The 24,733-nt window shown below is 39.7% G+C and overlaps 2 protein-coding genes across 3 annotated transcripts; one reads left to right on the forward strand and one right to left on the reverse strand.

Annotated features, from left to right (window-relative positions):
* Positions 1 to 811: 811 nt before the first annotated feature.
* zgc:153913 (carboxypeptidase N subunit 2) lies at positions 812 to 5,787 on the reverse strand. 2 transcript variants are annotated; one of them, XM_051123113.1, is made up of 2 exons: positions 5,693 to 5,787; positions 812 to 4,684 (listed from the first exon to the last, which is right to left on the reverse strand). In XM_051123113.1, the coding sequence occupies exon 2, from the start codon at positions 4,680 to 4,682 to the stop codon at positions 3,165 to 3,167; it is 1,518 nt and encodes a 505-aa protein (XP_050979070.1). In that variant the 5' UTR covers positions 4,683 to 4,684; positions 5,693 to 5,787; the 3' UTR covers positions 812 to 3,164. The 2 variants fall into 2 exon arrangements, with proteins under 2 accessions (XP_050979070.1, XP_050979062.1); XM_051123105.1 differs by having other exon boundaries at positions 812 to 4,687; positions 5,693 to 5,754.
* A 2,968-nt stretch (positions 5,788 to 8,755) lies between these two features.
* cldn1 (claudin 1) lies at positions 8,756 to 13,461 on the forward strand. The gene is made up of 4 exons (XM_051123767.1): positions 8,756 to 9,022; positions 10,293 to 10,457; positions 12,294 to 12,378; positions 12,584 to 13,461. Exons 1-4 carry the CDS (start codon positions 8,800 to 8,802, stop codon positions 12,738 to 12,740), a joined length of 630 nt encoding a protein of 209 aa, XP_050979724.1. The 5' UTR covers positions 8,756 to 8,799; the 3' UTR covers positions 12,741 to 13,461.
* Positions 13,462 to 24,733: the final 11,272 nt, after the last annotated feature.

Raw genomic sequence — 24,733 nt, forward strand, 5'->3', positions numbered from 1 at the left:
AAATACATACAGACATAAAAATCATGTTTTGTGTTTTGTTTTTTTTTTAAACAAGAAAAACAAAACAAAAAAGGCTTGTTTTCTGACCCCGTTGACAGATATTTTGCTTCTTTTCAGCTTAATTTTGATAAGTACATGTATCTTGTTTTAAGAATTGGATATTTGTACTAGAAAACAAGACAGAAATACTCGGTAAGAATATAGTTATTTGCAGTTGTTATTGGCTCAGTCGTCTCTTTTGTTATTTTATCAAGCACTGGGTCTTTAAAGAGCAGCATCTGAGCAACACAATCATTCTGTGGCTCACTGTAACTAATGTTCACATTTTATTCTTTGTCGTATGTGTAACTGAACCCTGTTAGTCACATGACCTCTGGCCAGGCTCTTGAAGACAGCCGTTCATTGGTCTTCTGAAGGCGCAGGAATGCTGCATTACATAACATGGCTTTGTGTGTGGTGATCTCTGATAGCCGGTTAATGATTGACTGCGGTTCCTGACGACAGAGAGTGGCGCGCGAGTGGAGAACATCGCTGTCGTGTGTGTGATCTGCTGTGCTGCGACGCTTCATGTGCCTCTACTGCTCGAATGTCCTGTTCCTGCACTGTGAAATGTGTAATTACTCCTGATGAAGGCTGATTTGGAATGACCTGTCCCGCTTCTGAGTGATGCGCCACCTACAGTGAGCTGACGGTACTGCAGCGAGCAGATGTGGTTGCCCTGATATTAAATGCAAGCTGAGACAAGTTTTAAAAGCACGCTTCATAGCTCCAGAGACCTGATATAAACTCACAATGGCAGCACAAAAGCAAATATAGTGGCATATGATTATTTATTGCTTTATGAAACAGTTGTATGAATGCAACTGCAAGCACACGTCGGGGCTGTGCAGGGTCATCCATTGAACACCGGCACATTTACTGGATATTTCAACAGATGAAATGAATCGTTCGGCTTGTTGAAACACTGTGTTGTGGTTCAGTCTCTTGACTGTACTTTGACCACCACAAGACAAGTTCATCCACCTCTCTTATCTCTCATTGATTCATCCGGCACACTTCTCCACCGATGAGTCTGGCCTACGCATGGCTTAGTCATTAACATACACAACTGAACACAATCAGCTCGACATCAAAGTGTTCTGGGACAGTATGTCGAGGCAGAACCATGAGGATGAGTTTGTTTGTTCATCAGATTTGTAAAAAATGTGTCATCTCATCACTGTCTCACCAAGGGATCTTCTGTAGTGAATGGGTGTCGTCAGAATGAGAGTCCAAACAGCTGATAAAAACATCACAATAATCCACAAGTAATCCACACCACTCCAGTCCATCAGTTAATGTCTTGAGAAGACAAAAGCTGAAACAAATCTATCATAGAGTCCATAATCCATAATAACGATTCCTCCAGTGAAAAAGTGGTCTGGTCTGAATCAGGAGAGAAATCTGCACAGATCAAGCACCGTTTACAAGCCAAAACGGCTCTAAACAAATATGTGGCTGGATTTTGATGAGAGACTTTTTCACTGGAGGAGGTGTTATTATGGATTATGGACTCATATTTTAGTTACAAACGTCTTAATGATGGATTTGTTTCAGCTTTTGTCTTCACAAAATGTTTACTGATGGACTGGAGTGGTGTGGATTACTTGTGGATTATTATGATGTTTTTATCAGCTGTTTGGACTCTCATTCTGACGGCACCCATTCACTGCAGAGGATCCATTGGTGAGACACTGATGGAATGACACATTTCTACAAATCTCATGAACAAACAAACTCATCCTAATCTTTGATGGCCTAAGGATATGTACATTTTCATCAAATTGTAATTTTTGGTTACATGTCCCTTCAAGGTTTCTGCCCCACTGACAACCTGTTTTTTACCCCTAAAGGTACATTTTAGCACATTTTTTTCAGAGAGTGCTTTATGAACTGATTGAAAAATAATACTCCACAAGTAAACTAAAGCAGAAGCTCATCAAGGGTTCTTTACCATTAGGGGTACAACAGCTTGTCATGGGGGCAGTAGCCTTATAGGGACGCCCTTATTTAACCCTAAAAGGTATTTGGTAGCACCTTAAGGGTACATACTATTACTCTAAAGCAGCACGTCTCAAACCTGTCCTGCCGACCCCCCAAGAAGTGCACATTTTGTATGTCTCCCTCATCTAACACACTTCATTCAGCTCACCGGCTCATTAGCAGAGAATGCAAGACTTGAATTGGGTGTTTCTGGTGAGGGAGGCCTACAAAATGTGCAGTGGTGTAGGGGTCGTCAGGACAGGCCTGAGAAGCACTGCTCTAGGGTATGCACCTTTAGGGTTAAGTAAGGTACAAAGCTGCCCCAGTGACAAGCTGTTGTACCCCTAAAATAGGATTGTCCAGTCCTGCTCCTGGAGGGCCATGGACCTGCAGAGCTGAGCTCCAGTACAATTTAAGCACACCTGAACCTGCTAATCAAGGCCTTTGGATTACTAGAAACGTCCGGGCAAGTGTGTTGGGGCAGATTGGAGTTAAACTCTGCAGGACATTGGCCCTCCAGGAAAAGCATTGGACACCCCTGCTCTTAAAGGATTACTCCACTTCCAGAATAAACATTTCCTGATAATTTACTCACCCTTATGTCATCCAAGATATTCATATGTAGGACGAGTTTGAAGTTGGAGGAGAAGATGAGATGGGAGTTTTTCGACATACCCTACCTGTCTTGAACCGGAGTGCACAGAGTACGCATGCGCATCACAGAACTAGACAAGCATTTGAGGTTAAAAATGATATACATTTTTATTTTTTTCAGAAAATAATCATTTCACCCTTATTCCTCAGCTGGGATCATGTAGAGCCTTTTAAAGCTGCACTGAAACCTTCAGTCCGTTGAGCACCAAAGAAAGTCCACTACATGGAGAAAAATCCTGATATGTTTTCCTCAAAAAAACGTAATTCCTTTGTGACTGAAGAAAGAAAGATAAGAACATTTTGGATGACATGGGGGTGAGTAAATTATCAAGAAATTTTTATTCTGGAAGTGGAGCAATCCCTTAAGGGACACATTTTTTCTGAGAGTGAATTATCACATTTTGAAGAAAAAATCCACAAAATATTTGAACAACTAAAGCAGAAACTCATTAAGGGTTCTGTACAAGATGTACTGTTAAATAAAAGCCCTAGACAGTCCCGTTGGAGCATCCCGCAGGCACCGACCACTCCCTTAGGAAACTCTCCTGTTCATTTCCATCGTCAGATTGAAAAAGGGCCTGAAACTTCACGTTGGTGCATTTAGTGACTTTGCACTGAATGGATGCCGTGCCTTTCACTTCTCGGAGCGAGCAACGAATCGCACCATCATCGCTGCCATCGACCGGGATCTCGGTAACGTTTGGGACGGAGGAGCCGTGAAACTCAGAGCTGGAGTTTTTCACGCAGACGAGCTGCTCCTTGTCCACAGACACCACGCGGCGTCCTCGAATAACCTCAGGAGCTCCACAGGAAACCCTCGTCAGATCCTCCACGTTCCTGTCGCTGTAACTCAGCCAGTCAAAGAAGTACTGTAAGCCGCAGTCACAGCGCCAGGGGTTCCCGTGAAGCTGGACGACACACTGGAAGTCCAGGTCATCGAAGAAGCCGTGCGGGATGCTCTGCAGATTGTTCATGGACAAGTAGAGCTGCTCCATGTCATGCTGATCCTTCAGCAGGTTCGCTTCCAGGGAGCTCAGTTTGTTTTTCTGCAGATGGAGGGCTTTTATACTAAACAGCCCCTTGAAGACAGTGCTGGGCAATGCCGTAATCCGGTTCTCGGACAGATCCAGTTTTTTCAGCGAGATGAGGTTCTGAAAGAGATCCGAAGGGACCTCAGAGAGCTGATTCTGAGACAAGTCCAGATACGTAATGTGATGCAGTTTGTGGAAGATGGTGCGGGGCAGCTGCGCCAGCGCGTTCTTCTTGAGGATCAGCTTCCGCAAACCGGATGGGAACGTCTCAGCGCTTAGGTTGCTTATGGGATTGCTTCGGAGATTCAGCTCCTCCAGGTGATCCAGGTGAGTGAAGATCCCTGCCGGAAGCTGTGAGATGGAGTTGGTCTGCAGCGAGAGCGTTCTCAGGAGAGAGTTGTTCTGGAAAACATCTGCTGAGACGGAGCTGATGAGGTTGAAGGACAGGTCGAGCTCCTGCAGTTTGTGGAGACGATGGAAGAGAAGGCTGGGCAGATAAGACAAGCCGTTCCCCCTCAACTGCAACGTTTCCAGTTTGTGCAAAGAGTCAAAAATGCCAGCGCCCAGAGCACCGATCTTATTGTTGTTGAGTAACAGTCTTGTAAGGTTGGTCAGCGAGCCGAAGGTCCGTGGGTCAAAAGTCAACCAATGATGGTTTCCACTGATTTCCAGCTCCTGCAGCTCCTGCAGACGGTCGAAGGCGTTGTGACAGATCTTTTTCACGAGGCTGTTGAGAACGACCAGCTTAGTAAGTCTGAGGTTCTCTCTGAAGGAACGACCGTCCAAAAGCGCGACGCCCGACGTTACTACAATCAGTTCTCTCACCTGCGCTGAGATGTTGACAGGCAAAGTTTTCATGGACTCGTCAGAGCAGACGACCTTGGCAGCCGAGAAGCACTGGCACAGATCAGGACAGCAATCACAGCGGTGAAGCTGAATCAGGACGAGTAGAACCGCTGCCCAGTGTTTGCTCATGTCTTCTGGGAAAAGAAAAGCCACAGTTCAGTTTCAGTCACTGCGTCTCCTCGTGTCTGCTGAGTTTGAGGTACATTCATGTCCACTCTTTGTTCCAGTTTTGATATTTAACAAATCTTGCCTGCATTTACATGAGCACATTATAATGTTCAATACACTGACGTTTTGATGAGTAGAAGAAAACCTGCTTGACGTCATCACATGTACATTAGGTCATGACGACTAAATGACACTGCTAGATGCTGAAGGTGAGTTACAGGTGTCTCTAACACTTTATTAAACTTTCGACAGACACTTTTATCTAATACTGATTTTCAGCAGGTTTTGTCACCATGTGTGTTCCCTCAGACATCAAGTCTATTACTTTTTTTTTGTTAACAACTGTTTATTGAATTTTCTTCTAATAACAGTATTATAAAACAAAAAGCAACTGTGCAAATTTAGAACCCACCCCAACCCATCCCACCCCTGGTAGACTTCAAACAAAACAAAACAAAACAAAACAAAAAAGATAAAAGATAAAATAAAATATAATGTACACCTTAAGAATAAGAATAAAAATTAATTAATTAATAAATAAATAATAATAAAATATTTTTTTACAAAAGATGACACAACAATAAAAGCTGAATGCAATAAATTTACAGTTTTCACATTAGATCCATTTATACGAGACGTTGAGAATTCCATTGAAATAATGTCCAACAAATACAAGATGTCAAATCTATTACTTTGACATTATTAGCACCAGTGATCATTACATGCTCAACCTTTTGAATCATTTGAACTACAAATCTGAACTAGAGTATATGTATGAATTGACTTTAACCTGTATTATTAAAAGCTGTAAAATAATGTTCATTGCGCATGTAACTTTAACTAATGCTAAGGATTTCCTAATTGTTAACATTGAAAATATTAATGAAAATGACTTAACACCCAGCAAACATACTTCCTTGTTTATTTTCTGGAAATACACAATATTATATGTGAAAACTGTCATTACTTACCGCTCTGTTGTGCACATGCAGCTCGAGTGGAAATAAGCAAATTCCACTTTGACGTCGGTGGCTTTCAGATAAACTCTGTGTCTGAGTAAACTGACGGTCATTGGTCGGGTCTATCTGTGACATCAGTCATGGTTTGTTGTTTGGCCTTAAACTGCTGTAAAACAATGAGTGCATACGTTCCTTTTGGTCAAATAATTATCCATTTGGTTCAAAACTAATAATTAATTTTCCCGAATCTGTTGATTATGTAGTGGTAACTACAGAACAGAGGAAGGTTTCACTGGACCTAATCCATAAGATTTATAGACTGACCCATAAAGACAGCTGAGCAACAGGAGAGGTGTATGTTTTTCTGTGGAGCACAGTCTTCAGAGTTTTGAAACCCATCTGACATCAAGCATAATACACTGACACAACCATATCACATTTCCACACACCTGACTTCTGCTAGTTTCTGATAATTCTAAAGCATTTATCTTTAATTTCAGTTCATGTTTATTTCAACATTTACTAATACATTAAAATCAAAAGTTGTATCTGTTAATGTTATTTAATAAATGTGAGCTGACATGAACTAACCATGAATTAACTAAGGTTAAGTAATAAGACCTTCACAGTTAATAGAATATGTTAATAGAACATTCTTATTAAAATGCAAAAACATTCAAATGTTCACAATGTCCAGTTTTCAAAATGTTTTAAAGGGGTGATCGGATGCTAAGTTCACTTTTTCATGTTGTTTGGACATTAATGTGTGTTGGCAGTGTATGTACAAATCTACCCTATAATGATAAAAATCCATGCAGTGGTTTTTAATTAATCTGTAAAAATAATATCCCCTTTTTCAAACCGAGCCGTTCTCAGATGCCTGTCGTTGTGGCGTCACATGACAGAGGCCACTCCCACAATATTTGATTGACATGAGCGTCTTACCTCAGATCAGCTGTAACAGTCCAACCTCTTTGTTTTGATGCCGGAGCAGGGATGTAAGTTAGACAAGAATATCTCCGATTGAGTGATTGAGGTGTTGTGTTGCTGGATGTAATAATGAACATAGTGGTCGTCATTTACTCCCGACATCTGAGCTGCTGAAGATGCAGTGGATTACGTTTGTTTGTGAAGGGAATGAACCTCCCGATCTACATATATCCGTCTTGTTCACACAAATCATTCGTGATCCAGCTTCACCTACAGCAGAAGTGAGTATAAGGGTTTTTTTATGAATCTTTGCGATTGCCTTTCCTTATAACGTGCTAGTTAGCAAGTTTAGCAGCTAAATGCAGCCAAAGTAAACAAGCTAGTCACTCCACAGAGAGAAGAGAGGGGCGGGGCGAGCAGAGCTCATTTGCATTAAAATTAGCATTTGCCTGGACCAGAATGAGATGATTTTAGCAGAGCTGATTTTGGCAAGATAAAAAGGGTGTTGTTTTACACAGCCACTGAGAATTTTTAACCAAAGGTTTTTTTTTTTTTTTTTTTTTTTTTTGGCAAACAAGCCAGATTTTTTTTTAAATATATGTTCTATATTTCATATATATATGTAACATATTATACATTAAAATACATTGAGAATTACCAATGACTGCTGCACAGAGTTAAAAAAACAAAAAAAAACATAACATTTCCTAAAGCAGAGAATAGGTTTGCAGCCAGTGACGAGCTGACCGACAAGAAGAGTGAGGTCAGGAGAGACCATGGTGGAAGTTTGGCAATGTTTTTATTTTATTTTATTTTATTTTGAAAGCCTGTTGACTTTTGCCGTTTATCTGTGGTGGTTTTTTTGAACATTCATTCTTATTTATTTGGTTCTGCAGTGTTTGCTGATTTTTACTTTGTGTAATTTCTTTCTTATTCGTTTTGCTAATAAATGTTCTACGTTTCTTATATTTATTTGGTTCCACAGTGTTTACCGATTTTTCAGTTTTGTATATATATATACAAATATAACATGGTGTAAACTATTTTTATTCGCTTTGTTAATAAAATTGACGCGGAATTGCCGCTAATTTTAAGTGAAAGTAAAATGTGCAGTTATTTAAAAGCGAAGGAAAGCGAATGAAAAGAGAGAAATTGAAGATTTGTGCCCTTGAAGTTCGGAGCCAGTTTCCTACTTTCCTCATAACTGAGAAACTTGTTTCTGATGTAACCAAACAGTTAACTTGCAAAAGCAGGAAAATAACGAAAAGAGAGTCCTCTCTTCAAGACAATTTGAGACTCGCGAGGATATGGGGCTTAAACTGAAATTAATTTACCCAAAACATACTTATTCTATCCACTAAAAAAATAAGGTAATATAAATAAAATGAAAAAAAAAAAAAGAAAGAATTCTTTGATTTTTTTTATAGCTCAGACAAAATCATGATTTTTAGTGTACTAAACTGGTATATTTAAAGTCTGCTGAACTGGAACAACTAATTTTGTACTTAATTGCGCTTTAATTGTACGGAAGTAGTGCTGAAGTCAAACTAAAGATATACTTACGTATATTTAATTGTGCTGAAGTGGAACTATTGCAAGTATACCTTAGATACACTTTAAATATTTAGCATTTAAAGAGCGATATTATTTAAAGATCATACAATCCTCATCAACAGTGACATTAAAACATTTTAGGCTTAATATTAAGAAATGTGCATTGTGCTCCAAATAAAGTTTAATTACAATTTTTACATCAGTGAATCTCGAACGATATGTCAGTAAATATGTTAAAAGACTTGAACTATAATTAGTATAAAATAAATGCATTTTTAATCAATTACGTTTAGGGTTTACGGTACTGAAAGAACGTTTGTTCTCTATGAACAAGTCGAGGAACTTTGCCAGAAAGTCAGCTGGGTTACTGTAAAGTAACCTTATGAAATAAGATCTATGAATTCCATACATGGGAAGCGTAATAATAAAGTGGCTTGATACTGCCGCAGTTAGTCATTTCCACACAAGTGTGTGAAAGTGCTCGGAGGCGGTAGGAGGCGCGTGAGGATCTTCAGGTGGAGCTTCAGCGCCGGCGAAGATGATGATGGTGATGATGTTGCTGGAGGAGTTTCATTCATGCGTCAGCAGCACCATCACTCACTCCAGCAGCTGTAACTCAACACTTCACTCCAGTAATGGCAAACGCAGGGCTGCAGCTCCTCGGCTACACTTTGGCTTTTTTGGGACTTCTTGGTCTCATCGCCTCCACGGTCATGCCCGAGTGGAAGATGTCCTCATACGCCGGGGACAACATCATCACCGCGCAGGCCATGTATGAGGGGCTCTGGAGCTCCTGTGTGTATCAGAGCACCGGACAGATGCAGTGCAAAGCCTATGACTCCTTACTGCAGCTCCCAGGTACGAGCACGATCGCGCCTCAGTGTGTGTGTGTGTGTGTGTGTGTGTGTGTGTGTGTGTGAGACCCGCTTCTTGTCCAGACAAGTTGGGCGAATAGCGCGAATTCTCCAGCAGATGTGTAGCACGATTATTGAAAAACCTCAGGATGAATGAGTTAAAAATTAAATCTTCAAAATGTTACAAAACTGTATTTGTGTAACAAAATGTGAAGACTAAAATATTTACGCACTGTTCAGAGACAAACAATATGTTTATTGGCATGACTGACATGTACAGCTTAAAATATTATAAATCGGGTTATATATATCAATTACTAACTAAACTGCCATTAAAAAAATGGTAGTCAACATTTGAAGTAGATCAGAAAAGTTTATTAAAGTTGTCCTATAAGACAAGAACAGGTATTGTTCTGGTTTTAGAGCAACTTTGATGAAAGGTTTTGATCCACTTCAAATGTTGACTATTGTATATTAAACTTATTTTATTTTAGCTAATTGCCATTTTAACAAGTACTAAAAATTACTGAAACTGAAAAGTGAAAGTAAACACTATATAGATATTTAACAACAACAAAAGTGCTAAAATGAACAAAAATGAAAAACAAAACAAAATTTAAAAAACTCTTACTCAAAAACTTGAGAAATAATATCTTAATAATACAAATATAACACTATCTGTCTGTATTGTCTAAACAGTTAAAAATGACTTTTAAAAAAGAAAATGAACTACAGAATAGAACGTAAACACTGTATCAGATTATAATAATATGTATTATATGTTTTTTAATGAAAATAACACATTTGGGACACAAGTAAAGATTGTTTTAAAAAATAGTGAACCATTTGTCAGGTGTTTCTGTTTTAGAGCAACAGTGAACATCTTTATGAATATATCAATCATATATAAAGGGCGAAAATGACCCTCTTTTCGTATTTCTTCTATGTAATATAAAACTTCTCATTTGAAATTAACAGCATCAAATTTGAATTAACTGAAAATGAAACAGTCCTATGATCAGTGACACTCATCTGCTTACTTTTGATTAAGCCACAAATTTGTATATTTTTATGTCCTAAAGTTTTTTGTTTCTTGCCAGGTTTAAAGTTCGTAAATAAGCTGATGTGGTGCTGTTATTTACCATCACGTTTTGTTATGTTACATTGTTATGTTGCATTATGTTGTGTTGTGTGGGATGTGTTGTGATGTTCTGCATTGTGTTGTTATGAGTTGTGATGTTATGTTATGTTGTTATGTGATGTGTGTCTCTCAGGGGAAGTTCAGGCAGCTCGTGGTTTCATGATCACCTCCATCCTCCTGTGCTGTGTGGGTCTGCTGGTGGCTGCCGTCGGCATGAAGTGCACCACCTGTCTGTCTGACGCAAAGGAACAGAAGAGCAAAGTGGCGGTGGCCGGAGGCGTCCTCTTCATCATTGCAGATATGTTGCCACTCACTTTCTGTAGAAACAAACCTAGAGAAACTACTCAGTGAAACTGAGCACCATTAGCACTCCGTTTATGTGGGTGGATTTCATCACATGTGTTGAGTAAAGATAAAACATCAATGACACACTAAAAGAAATTAAGCAAGTCTACCTAACATTTGTCAATGCATTATACAGCTAAGTATTTGCTTAAAATTACTTATAAGAAGTGGGTTATACGGAGTCGTATTTGTTATTGTTTGTTTGAAATAACGTCTATAGCTTAGGTATAGCAGATGTTTGCAATGAACAAGTTACTAATCACTGACTTCAGCACAACTAAAGCCAAATTCACATATCCACCAACAACCCAAACACACAAACCAGTCTTCAGTGCAACAAGCACAAAACTTCAACATCACACAGCTCTTTTAAGTGTCAGCCATAACCAAACGTTAAGCACTAACATGTCTTTCCTTTTACTCAGAAACACATATGCTAACACTTAATTTCACCATTTACCAGTGTTGGGCACGTACCTTTAAAAAAGTAATTAGTTATAGTTACTAGTTACTTCTCACAAATAGTAACTGAGTTAGTAACTGAGTTACATCATTATAAAAGTAACTAATTACCAGGCAAAGTAACTATTGCGTTACTTAAAAAAAAAATCTAATTTAATATAACTATAAAATAAATATAAAACATTGTACACCAATCTACACTATTTTAATGTTGTTGTGGGCAGTGTTGGGAATGTTACTTTGAAAATTAATTAGTTATAGTTACTAGTTACTTCTCACAAATAGTAACTGAGTTAGTAACAGAGTCACATCATTATAAAAGTAACTAATTACCAGGGAAAGTAACTATTGTGTTGCTAAAAAAAAAAAAAAAAAAAAAGAAATATATTAAATAACTTGGATGACCCCAATATTAAATATGTTAAATGAATGAAATTTTAATGAAATTAATTACATTTTTAGTTTACTCACCAGACTAATATTAAATATCTGATATAATATTATAATTATAATTAGCATTCAACTTTAGCCATTAGAACTTTAGTAATTAGAATAAGCATGTATGAATGCATGTTTGTCATGTTGACTGAACTCAGGACTGGTGCTGATATTGTTTGTAATTTAGTGTTTCTATGAACGTCTTGTTACTACCATGAATTCTACTATTAATAACAATATTAAACACACTAAGGTTTAATGAGCTGCTGGGTTCATGAATATTAATCACATTGTCTGTGTTCGCTCTAACTGATTTGCTGTAATCAAAACAGGGACGATAATAGGTGAGCGCCAGCCAATGAGATTGCTGTTTGCACATTAGCTCCGCCTACTACCGGAGAAACCGGCAGTTCTTAAAAGCTGAAGTATTCCAAAGGAGCTCCGTTGTTTTGAGAGGAAAATACAACAAAGAATATCGTTTACACGTAGCGCGTCAGTTCTGCATGGTATAAGACTCTGTCGCTCTGTATCTTTCTTTGGGTGTGTGTGAGACAAAGTGACGGCGAGTCGTGTGCCTTCACACTAGAGTTTACAGCTCGTCAAATACAGGTACGCTGCGCATCCATTCAGATGAACTGAAAAATAAAATTATAGTAATATCATAATAAATAATAGTAACACCGTATTGTATTGGCAGTAATGGTAACGGCGTTGTAACGTAGGAAACAGTAATTCGTTTGATTACTCGTTACTGAAAAAATAACGCCGTTAGTAACACCGTTTATTTATAACGCCATTATTCCCATCACTGCAATTTACTCCCCTGATCCATAAAACAAGTCTGTTCACATGCAGCATGTTCATGTCAGATCTTTTCTTATTTCTACAAGGGTTTGCGCTCTTGTTGCCACCAGCTGGTACGGAGAAAACATAAGAAAGAAGTTCTTCGATCCGTTTACTCCAACAAATGGAAGGTGAGTGTGAGGAGTTTACTCTAGTAAAACACTGACTGTAGTGAATGTATTATTCAGCTGTGCGCTGTAACCTGTGAGACTATAAATATGTACGTCTAATATCTTCCTTTCAGTTACATAGTAATACATCAGTAAATATGAATTCATCCAAAAAGTCTGTGCTGTGGTTTAATGTTGTGAGCTGGTGTTGATTGTGTGCACACAGATACGAGTTCGGGAAGGCTCTGTACGTGGGCTGGGGCGCGTCGGCTCTGACCGTCATCGGCGGGATCATGCTCTGCTGTAACTGCGCCAGTAAACCCGCTGGGAAATCCTACCCGCCGCCCCGCGCCGCAGGACGACCGGGAACAGACCGCGTGTGAGTCCAGACAGAAACAGCACGTGAACACAACAACACATGAGCGATGAGCCAAGCAGCTTTGGCTTCGTTGATATATGAATTGCTTTATTACTCAAATTAAATTTCTCATGTGGTTCCAAAGGACTTGATCAGCTTTATCAGTGTCAGTTTATCAATTTATCAATGTCAATATTTCCTTGTCAATATTCAGTAAACAAATGTTTTGATAAATACATTTTCTGCACTGATGTTATTAAAAAGTATATTATTCAGTAATAACTCTATTCCACTAGTGTCACTGGTGTCCTGAACACGCCTGCCGTTCTGCCCATTGGTCGATCGCACTGATAGCTCCGCCCCAAACTCAAATCATTGCTTGAGTTATGGCTCCCATAGTTGAGCTATGCTCCCATCCAAAGTTGCAAATTAAACTTATGTGAAAAATCGGATTTGATGTCCATCTAGGTGTTCATATTTGAGGTTGCTCTAGGGGTTTACAGCATTCTTTAAAGCATATCCCAAATTGTACATATATATATGTAGATAGAAACACAGCTATTGTGACAGTGCTGGGTTGATGAGTAATGCTTAAACAAACCAAGTTACAAACTACAAATGACTCTGAACATCAAACTGAGACAGAAGAAATGATCTGAACATCCAAAACAACTACATCAGCTTAATGTTCACCAGTGTCGTTCACTTGTGATCTACAGATATTCTATAAACACGATGATCCTGGAGGTGGAGGGTTTTGTTTGATAAAGACTAATTCTCATATACAGTAGTCTGTGTTTGACTCTCAGGTGTTTGTTCTCTGTCGTGTGTGTTTGTTTGAACGCGCTCCGGGTTGAACCTGCGCAGACCTGCACCACATTCCTCACACATTATCCATCAGAACAGAAGAACAGAGATACGATGAAAATATTCTGACAGTATCTCTTCATGGATGTGCTCGTAACTCCAGACTGAAAACACTGAGCTGTGATGCAGAAACAGATGTGACTCATTACTACTCAAAATCTCAGTAAACTATTACAGTTCTACTGAAATGCTAAAACACATTTTTTTAAACCATCTCTCATTTCACACACACATTAGTCAATAATATAAACACTTCATTCATTAGACACTACATATAAAAAAAAAACAGAGAACACAGTGTCCAGTGCATGTAGTTACAAAGAAATGTTTACTGTATATAGTAATATATACAGGATATATATAGATATATATGTACATGCACACATATACATATATATATGTGTATATATATATATATATATGTGTGTGTGTATATATATGTGTGTGTGTGTGTGTGTGTGTTTATATATATAAATATATATATATATATATATATATATGTAATTTTTATTTATTTATTTATTTATTTATTTCCAGAGATGGCAAAAGTACTCACATCCTTCACTCAAGTAGAAGTACAGATACTCATGTTTAATAATACTCTGGTAAAAGTAGAAGTACTGACTGCACTTTTTTACTCAAGTTAAAGTAAAGAAGTATGAACTCTGATGTACTTAAGTAAAAAGTACCCATTAGTACTACCTGTTTTAGGTAACCGGACCTCAAGTCATATTGACACATTAATACAAAATAACTTACATTGAAAATGTTGTTAGCTAATGAATGGATTGAGGCTGAACAACCAGCATGAACACGGCAGGACTGGGACAAAAGTTCAGGCTGGTGAAATCTCACACTCATCCAGGCCATCACATACACCCACAACAACTTCTGAAACCACTTATTTTTTGTATGGTCATCACATTTTAAAAAAGGTTTAAAACCTAATAATTAAACAAAATAATTAAAGGTTCTCTTTTGAACTGCACCTTCATTTCCATTTTCCTTTTCAGTCTCTTCATTTTCCATGATCGCTCTCTGCATCTCACTTTGTGTGTTTACTTTTTTCCACAAATTTTCTTGTAGCTGTCCCTTTTCCCATCAGCCATCTACTGTTATGAACAGAACTGTCTCATTGTATTTGGTTTGCAATAACATAACTTTATTTTAGTTCAATTCATTACTTAAATACTATAGATTTAGTACAACTATATGTAAAATATATAAATTGTCTAAATGTCAAAAAATAAAACAATATTAATTACATTATGACAATATCTTTACATAAAAATTCTTATTCTGAACATGTTATTGCTTTATAATGAGTCATATTTTTCTCTTTTTTTTTGGCGGATTAGTTACAACCTGTTTTACAGTTTTTGTCTATTGCTTACACACTTTTTGCATAATTTGGCTCATTATGTCAAAACTCTACATACAAGCCAATCAGACATAGCACTTGGAGATTAACAACTCACATCTATGCCAAAATAAAATACTGCAATCAAAACTTAACACTCCTGTCTAAAAATTAAATTCTTGCGACAAAACCATACACACAAGCACCATTTGAATTACTTTTTCATATCACCAGCAACACACTGATGGGCTTTATACAAAACACTGCAGTCTTTGTGTTTCTATTTTTATTGTCATGTGCTCAGACTCAGTCTTCTGTAAAACTCAAAAGTAGAATTTCTGCAGTAATTAAACAATCATTTATTTATTTATTTATTTATTTTTTTTACAAAAAAACAAACATTCTTACAGAAATAAAGAAAAAATGGCACAAATCATCAAATTAACAACAAGACAAAGGTAAAACAGAAAACAAAACAATTACTGGATAAATTGCTATTGGGGAAAAAAGAACATATACTTGTTTTGTGTGTGTGTGTGTGTGTGTGTGTGTGTGGGGCTATTTGGGTCTGGCCACAAGACCTCGTCAACAACACAGGCGATGTCCTCGCGGGCTAGGCAACGGGGAAAATATCGCCTTGTGTGCTGAATCCACCCTTAGATTGATCCCACCTCAGTGTCTCCGCATGCCTATCATATACTTTCCACTGCCACGCTAAAGAGAATTCCTCGATTGCGTTTAGAAAGGGGCTGTAAGGGGACAGGTATAAAACTGTGAAATGGTTATGGTTGTTGATACAACTGCATGTAGTGCATCTAGAAATGCAATGATCTGTCTTGTATTGTAGGGACCTAGAGTGGCATGGTGACGCAGGACTCCTTGGACACTAATTGCCGCACACAAGGTGATATTTCCCCCACGCTGGCCAGGGACATTTACAACAGCCCTTGGTCCAACTACGTTACGGGCCCGACGCCTGGTTTTGGCCAGACTGAAGCCTGCCTCATCCACGTAGATGAACTCATGTGGCAGTTTGGCGGCATCAAATTCAGAACTGTCTGTAATAGAAAATATTGAATAGTGTTACTGAAAACACATACAGTAGCTACAATGTCTATATTTTCACACAAGTTGGGACTGGGTTGGGTCAGTATAGACAAAAACTACAAGCTACAGGGAGGGCAGGTGGCAGCATAAACCCTCATTCCCACATCACAATATATAGTATGTAAAGTAAAGTGACACATACCTGCACATAATCATGGCGCAGATCCTCGACCCTGACACTGTTCCTCTCAAATGGCACCCTGTACAGCTGCTTCATTCTGAAGTTATGTTTCTGTAGGATACGACTTAGTGTAGAAATGCTGACCCTGTTGATATTGTTGAATACATTTCTATCTGCAATTATGTGCTGTTGCAACTCATGAAGTCGGATTGCATTATTTTCTCGCACCATTTCAATGATGGTAAGCTCTTGTTGTTGAGTAAAGAGCCATTCCCTTCCACCTTGAGGAGGTCGTCCAACCATTCTGTTGAAAATGCCACCACAAGATGTAATTGGTTAGGTTCTTTTTCACATACTGTACTTTCAAACTGTACACAGTACTGTAACATCACAATGGTATTCCTTTACATATACTTCACAGTACTATCCATTTTTGTATAGTACAGTTAGTACAGTAATAGTGTAATATGATACAGAATCATGTGACACATACAGTAGGTACAGTCTGGAGTAGAAACTTGAAGATATACCTGTTCTCCAGTCGGAATGTCCTTATTATCGATGCTACTGTGTACCGACTGAGGTTAGGGTGGACTCTTTGCCCAGCCTCCCTCGTGGACAGGCCATGATTTATCACATGGTCCACCAGAGTAGCCCTGATGTCATCTGATACATGTCTCCGCACTGGTCCTCGTCTTTGTCCTCGTCCTCTTCCACGTCCAGCTCCTCTCTCTCTTTGTCCTCCTCTTACACTGACTCTCATTGCCTCCATGCTTGCAAAGTTCTCAAAATGGCTTACCTGAGGCTCAGACCGATTGGTGTTCTGTTTTCTGTGCAAGTGATTTCAGATGTGTATGTAAGTGCCTACAATTGCCAGATGAGTCTTGTTTTTTGAACAGAGTGTTTTCCCAATGATAACAGGTGATTTCATTTTTGAACAAAGTGTCTAATGTAAGAAAACGTGTGTAATGTTTCCCAATAAGTGTGTTACAGAATTGTAACAAAGTGCAAAGTTGACAATGTGTTTAAGCTATGGTTTCACTGTGTTTAAGGTATGCTACAAGAAGTTTAGGTATCGAGGCTTTGGTCTAAGCATTTGGTTTTAGTGTGTAAGCAATGGGCCAAAACTGTCATTCACAACCATAGTTTTACTACACATTTCATGGTCAGACTATGGTTAGTGCAGCAAAATCATGGTTAATTTGTGATTTCGCAAATTACAGATATTTGTGTAAAAATGTAAGGAGTAAAAGTAAAAAGTAGTCAGTAAACGGTAAACAGTGAAGTAAAGTACTGTTACCAGAAAAATCCACTTACAGTTTTTCTCATTTGCTAAGACACGCTCAGTGAAACTGGGATTCACTTGATCTTCATCATCACATTCTTAGCACAGGAGAAGTCTTCTCTTTCAAATGCCTTAACACTTTTTCATTTGTTTCACACATTTTTCACACCCTTTGTCAAAACAGTCACCACAGATCTCATTGAAAGATCCCAAACTCCGTTGGATTTTCCTTGTGTTGAACTAAAGGAAAACATCTATTAACAGCTGATAGAAAGTACTTGCATAATCATGAATATCCAATGTGAAACTTGTTTGCACAACTCTTCAATCAGCAATCAATCCTCATCCCTCTACAAAAGATGCCACCTCTGTATTGCTATTTGCAAGCATGGATCAAAGAGGCCACACTGTAAAACCCAATAGTTTACTTAGTTACAATTAGTTATCTTTACTTAGTTACTATACTTACTAGGTTTTATTAAGTTACAGCTACTTTCAAGGCAAATAAAACAATTTACTTGCTTGCTTTGAGTGATGTTTACTTAAAATATCCAAGTATCCACAAAGAAACCAATGACATTAATAAACCAGTGAGAGGCAGCAGTGCACTAATATGTTGCTAATGTGCAACATAACAACAGAAGAAGAAGAAAAAGTTTTTGAGATGGGGCAATTTTTAGTAGACTTTTCACTCACATCTTTCTTTCACTACTTGAATTCACTCATTTCCCAAAGTCATCTTGAATGTTGAATTTTCAATACAACTGAAATATTTGAGAGAACATCACAATTTATTATTATTTTTTTAATACTCACCATTATAGTGAATAGTGTTACTTTTGGTTGGGCATTTGGAACTTTGTTTATATTATTATAGTTTTTTTTTCTATTGTTGCAGCAATGCAGCATGAAATCAGAGTTCTTTGATTTCAAAGAAAGAAAAGTAATAAATAGGTTGCTTTTAGAAGGTGACCAATATTCTAATTAAAGCATTAGGTTTTTTAAGTTTTTTGAGTAAATTCAACTTAACCGGGTTTAGAGTGTACTCTCTTTCTGTGCCTACGCACTCTAAACCTGGTTAAGTTGAATTTACTTAAGGAAACTTAAGGTTTATTAATGTCATTGGTTTCTTTGTGGATACTTGGATATTTTAAGTAAACATCACTCAAAGCAAGTAAGTAAATTGTTTTATTTGCCTTGAAAGTAGCTGTAACTTAATAAAACCTAGTAAGTATAGTAACTAAGTAAGGTAAACTATTGGGTTTTACAGTGTACGAGGCCATGGCAGAGGGGCCCGAGGAAGAGGAGTTCGTATGCGTGGTGGAGCTGCAGCAGCAAGAGGACAAAATCGAGCTCAAATTCCAAAATGAAATTCGGGCAACAATTATTGACCATGTCATCAATCATGGCTTGTCCTTTAGGGAGGCTGGACAAAGGGTCCAGCCCATTCTGAGTCGGAGCACTGTGGCATCTATTGTCAGGCTTTTTCGGAATGAGAACAGGTAATTCACAGTGTTACTGTAATGTATACCACTGTGTGTTTCAGCTTTACTGCATTGCCCTGTTAGCGGAACAAACTGTGTCTACAGTAATGCAGATGTTTTATCAATCCCATTTATGTGACTGTCATACAGTAATGTCAATTTTGACATGCTTTTTGCTTTTACTTTATAGAATCCACACATTACCACACACTGGTGGCAGAGGAAAGATATTTGGTATTGAACAGGAGTCTGCCATTGTAGATATGGTAGTGGCAAACAATGCAATCAGACTGCGTGAAATCCAGGCAGCAGTAATTGCAGATCAGGGAGTATTTAGAAATATAAAGAGTGTGAGTTTGGCAACTATAGATCGAGTCCTTAAACTAAACCATGTCAGAATGAAGCAGCTGTACAGAGTTCCATTTCAAAGAAACTCTGACATCGTAAAGGAGGCACGATTCCAGTATGTGCAGGTACAGATTTTTTATTGTAATACCTTGTTTACCATAGTTACATGCGACTGGAATAATTTGCTTCATGAATTTGCTCTTTTTCTTAGAGAATAATGGAGTTTGAAGCTGAAGGGGCACATCACAAATTCATTTTTGTGGATGAAGCCGGCTTCAACCTCTGTAAAGTGAGGAGACGCCGGAGGAACATCACTGGGCAGAGGGCCACTGTCACAGTGCCAGGTCAGAGGGGTGCCAATATCACCATGTGTGCTGCCATCTCCAATGATGGGGTCCTTTGCCACATACCAACTATTGGCCCACACTGTAAAACCCAACAGTTTACCTTACTTAGTTACAATTAGTTATCTTTACTTAGTTACTATACTTACTAGGTTTTATTAAGTTACAGCTACTTTCAAGGCAAATAAAACAATTTACTTACTTGCTTTGAGTGATGTTTACTTAAAATATCCAAGTATCCACAAAGAAACCAATGACATTAATAAACCAGTGAGAGGCAGCAGTGCACTAATATGTTGCTAATGTGCAACATAACAACAGAAGAAGAAGAAAAAAAAGTTTTTGAGATGGGGCAATTTTTAGTAGACTTTTCACTCACATCTTTCTTTCACTACTTGAATTCACTCATTTCCCAAAGTCATCTTGAATGTTGAATTTTCAATACAACTGAAATATTTGAGAGAACATCACAATTTTTTTTTTTTTTTTTAATACTCACCATTATAGTGAATAGTGTTACTTTTGGTTGGGCATTTGGAACTTTGTTTATATTATTATAGTTTTCTTTCTGTTGTTGCAGCAATACAACATGAAATCAGAGTTATTTGATTTCAAAGAAAGAAAAGTGATAAATAGGTTGCTTTTAGAAGGTGACGTATGTTTTAATTAAATAAATAGGTTGCATACTTTTCATCTTGATTAATGATCTTTTACAATTTTACTGTTTTTCTATTTTCTATAAACACTACAAGAAGCTTGTATCTGTGTTGATACAATCTTTTAATATTTGGGGTAATGTGCGAGTCACACACAGACTTCAACATTCAGCATGTGAATCACAACAATGGTAACAACTCAATTTTATTTATTTTTATTAACTGTATCAATAACCATTTTATGAGCTTTTGTTTGTTTGTTTTTTGTTGTGCTACTACTGACACAAGACAGCAAATGAAATTGGCAAATACAAACAACAACAGTAAAGCAAAGCAATTGCATAATTTATTCATGTCGCAATGCACTCTGGGAGTCAGTGAGTACCTATTAGAGGAATGGAGTAATTAGATAAATTAAAAGCATTAAGTAAATTCAACTTAAAATGGTTGTTAAAATGACTCTTATATTTAAGTAATGATTACTTCAAGTTTTCCAGTAAACGTTACTTAAATATTTTAGGGCAACCAGTTTCCTTAAGTTTTTTAAGTAAATTCAACTTAAAATGGTTGTTAAAATGACTCTTATATTTAAGTAATGATTACTTCAAGTTTTCCAGTAAACGTTACTTAAATTTTTAGGGCAACCAGTTTCCTTAAGTTTTTTAAGTAAATTCAACTTAGCCGGGTTTAGAGTGCATGCAATACAGAACGCCTCATCACATTTCTTGATGCATTGAAAGAAATACTGATTCCACCCGAAGAGAGAGGGCTGTTGAGGCCTGGCATGACTCTGTATGTCATAACTGGGGACAATGTGGCTTTCCACCACTCTCGCCTTGTGAATGAATGGTTTGCAGCACAGCCTCGTATTATGATGCAATTCCTCCCTGCATACTCGCCTTTTCTGAACCCAATCGAGGAGTTCTTTTCTGCTTGGAGGTGGAAGGTGTATGATCACCGGCCATATGAGCAGATGCCCCTCCTGGAGGCAATGAATGCTGGTTGCCTGGCAATAGGTGCAGAGGACTGCCAGGGATGGATACGCCATGCAAGGAGGTATTTCCCTCGGTGCATTGCAAAAAAGGGAAAACATTCAATACGATGTTGATGAGAACCTGTGGCATAATCGGCAAGAACAAATGGACTACATGTGAAAGATAAAATATATATATATTTTTTTTTTTTTTTTAAAAAAGGTATTTCCACCCATAAGTTTCCTTTGGTAGTTTTTTTTTTTTTTTTTTTTCCAGTATCCATTTGAGTTTGTAAAGTATTATATTGCATATTGATGGCTGTATTTTGTTATCCATCGTATAATGATTGATTGAAAGAATAAATTTATTTGACCACAAGTTGTGGTGTTTGATGGAAATATTTGCTTATGTTGCATGTTTTTAATGTTTTGTGAGTGTTAGAGCATTTTGCTAACAAAATGAGTCATTTTGGCCATTGAGCTTCAGTTTTATCCTGTGTGTTAACTGTTTTGAAAATGTGATGTCAGAGTGGGCAAATGTGTTTAAGCAATCGAGAAAAACTGTAATCCTCTGACTGCTACTGCTAAGAGATGTTAGCATTTAACTAAACAAAGACAAACTACAGTAGCCTATTTACAGATGAAACTGACCTGCACTTGAAGTCCTGGTCAATAGTTTTGCCTCCATTCTCGAGTCTCTCGCACTGATCACTCTGACAGAAACCGTCTGGCGGAGACGCGGAACGCGCGTTAACCGAATCGTGTTGCCAGCACAGATGAACCGATTCATGATTTAGAGATTCGTAATGGAATGGTGATCCACCAAATGCAGATTAAAAGTAAAGTAACGAACCTGTTTTGAAAATGTAAGAAGTAGAAAGTACAGATATTTGTGTAAAAATGTAAGGAGTAAAAGTAAAAAGTAGTCAAAAAAATAAACAGTGAAGTTGTAACACACTCACAGAAGGAGGCGGAGGCGTTGGATCCATGTGCGATACTTTAATGACGTAGTCGTGCAGGCGTAAGTCAAACAACAGCAAACGGGAGCAATAAGGAGAATCCAGAGCGTAAACAAACAGTCCAGGCAATAAGTCCAATAGGCAGGCAGCAAGCGGGGTAAACGATATAAACAATCCGGTCGGTAACAAAAGGCAATAGATACAAGGAAAACGCTCAGAGATTGCTAGAGACTAGACAATACTTCGCGGGGGTTTTACCGCGGGAGCGCGGTATAAATGGCCGCCGGAGGGAAGTGACCCGGAAGACCCGGAACCGGAAGCGGGAGGGTCCCAGGTACGGGGTGCGGAGCGATGTCAAACTAAAAGTCCGGGGATGGTTCCCGCTGACGGCGGTTAGAGGGAGCCACAGAGACCGCCGTGGTGACAGAGCCCCCCCCCTGCGAGCGACTCCTGGCGCGAGGAGGTACCCGACGCCGGGGTCTGCCCCTTCCTCGAGGGGCTGGTCGATCTGGGTGATTAGTGTGGAACTCAGTGGTGAGAGAGGGGTCCAGTATATCTCCGGAGGCGACCCATGATCTTTCCTCTGGGCCGAAGCCCTCCCAGTCGACTAGATATTGTAACTGACCTCTCCGGCGTCGGGAGTCCAGGATAGTATTAACCCGGTAGACCTCCTCGCCGTCGACGACAATGGGGGTAGGTCCCTGGGAGGCGGTCCCCTCTAGGTTCTCCGCTCCTTCCGGATCGCCAGCGGGCTTAAACAGAGAGACATGGAAAGTGGGTGAGATTCGGTATTCAGCAGGGAGAGCTAATCGAAAAGACACAGGTGTGATCTGTTTAACTATCTTGAAGGGACCCACGTACCTGGGAGTTAGTTTTTGCAGGGCTGACGAAGACGCAGATCCCGGGTCGAAAGCCAGACCCACTGTCCAGGTTGGTATGGTGGATTGGGGCGGCGCCTGCGATCGGCTTGCGTCTGGGTGCGTCGTACAGCCCCCGAAGATGGACGTGGGCCTGGTTCCAGGTCTCCTCGCTGTTCTGGAGCCAGGAGTCTACTGCTGGGAGCTCTGAGGGTTCCCCGGACCAGGGGAACATGGGTGGTTGGTAGCCCAGTACGCACTGGAACGGGGTAAGGTTAGTGGATGGTTTGTGAAGGGAGTTCTGGGCATATTCCGCCCAGAACAGGAACCGACTCCAGTCCTCCTGGCGGTTCTGACAGTATGTTCGGAGGAAGCGAATAAGTTCCTGGTTAAGACGTTCCACCTGCCCATTGGCCTGAGGATGGTACCCCGAGGTGAGGCTCACGTTGACCCCTAGCTGACGGAAGAAGTTTGCCCAGAGGCGTGAGGTAAATTGGGGACCCCTGTCTGACACAATGTCCTCCGGCAGACCGTAAAGTCTGAACACCCAGTTGCATAGGATCTCTGCCGTTTCCAGGGCAGTGGGGAGTTTGGGTAAGGGGATAAAACGGCAGGCCTTGGAGAAACGATCTACCACAGACAGGACGGTGGTGTGTCCGTTGGAGACGGGCAGGTCAGTGACGAAATCCACGGCTATATGTGACCAGGGACGCTGAGGCACGGGTAATGGCTGGAGGAGGCCGGCGGGTAGGCGGCGTGGGACCTTGGCGGTGTTGCAGGCGGTGCAGGCCTTGACGAAGTTAATGGTATCCAGGCGCAGAGAAGGCCACCAGAAACGATTGTTGAGTAGGTGGATGGTGGCCTCAATACCGGGATGACCGGAGCTCGGAACAGTGTGGACCTCAGCCAGAACTCGAGATCTCAAAGTGAGGGGGACATAAGTGCGACCGGCAGGGCATTCGAGCGGAGACGGGTCCAAGATCTGAGCCTCGGCGATCTCGGTCATGAGATCCCATGTTACTGGAGCGACGATCACAGCAGGCGATAACACAGGCTCTGGTGGGCTGGGTGGTTGATCGGACTCGTGGAGACGGGAGAGAGCATCGGCCTTAGTGTTCTGTGAACCGGGGCGGTACGTCACTTGGAACTGGAAGCGTGTAAAGAAGAGCGCCCACCGTGCCTGACGATGGTTGAGCGTCTTGGCGGAACGCAGATACTCTAAGTTTCGATGATCGGTTAGCACGGTGAATGGATGTCTAGCACCCTCAAGCCAGTGCCGCCATTCCTCAAGCGCCAGCTTGATAGCCAGCAACTCGCGGTTACCCACATCATAATTGCGTTCGGCCGGATTCAGTTTATGAGAAAAATAGGCGCAGGGAAACAACTTGGGTGGCTCACCCTGACGCTGGGACAGTACGGCTCCTACGCCGGTGCTGGAGGCGTCTACCTCCAGGACGAAGGGTCTTTCGGGGTCAGGGTGGTGTAGAATGGGTGCCGTACTGAACCTTTGACGGAGATCATTGAATGCCTGAATAGCTGCCTGGGACCAGCTGAGGCGGGAGACGCCCCTCTTAATCATGGTAGTGAGGGGGGCCGCTACGGTGCTGAAGTTCCGTATGAAGCGGCGGTAGAAGTTAGCGAACCCCAAGAAGCGTTG

Source organism: Labeo rohita, chromosome 2, assembly GCF_022985175.1.
Source record: "Labeo rohita strain BAU-BD-2019 chromosome 2, IGBB_LRoh.1.0, whole genome shotgun sequence".
NCBI lineage: Eukaryota > Metazoa > Chordata > Actinopteri > Cypriniformes > Cyprinidae > Labeo > Labeo rohita.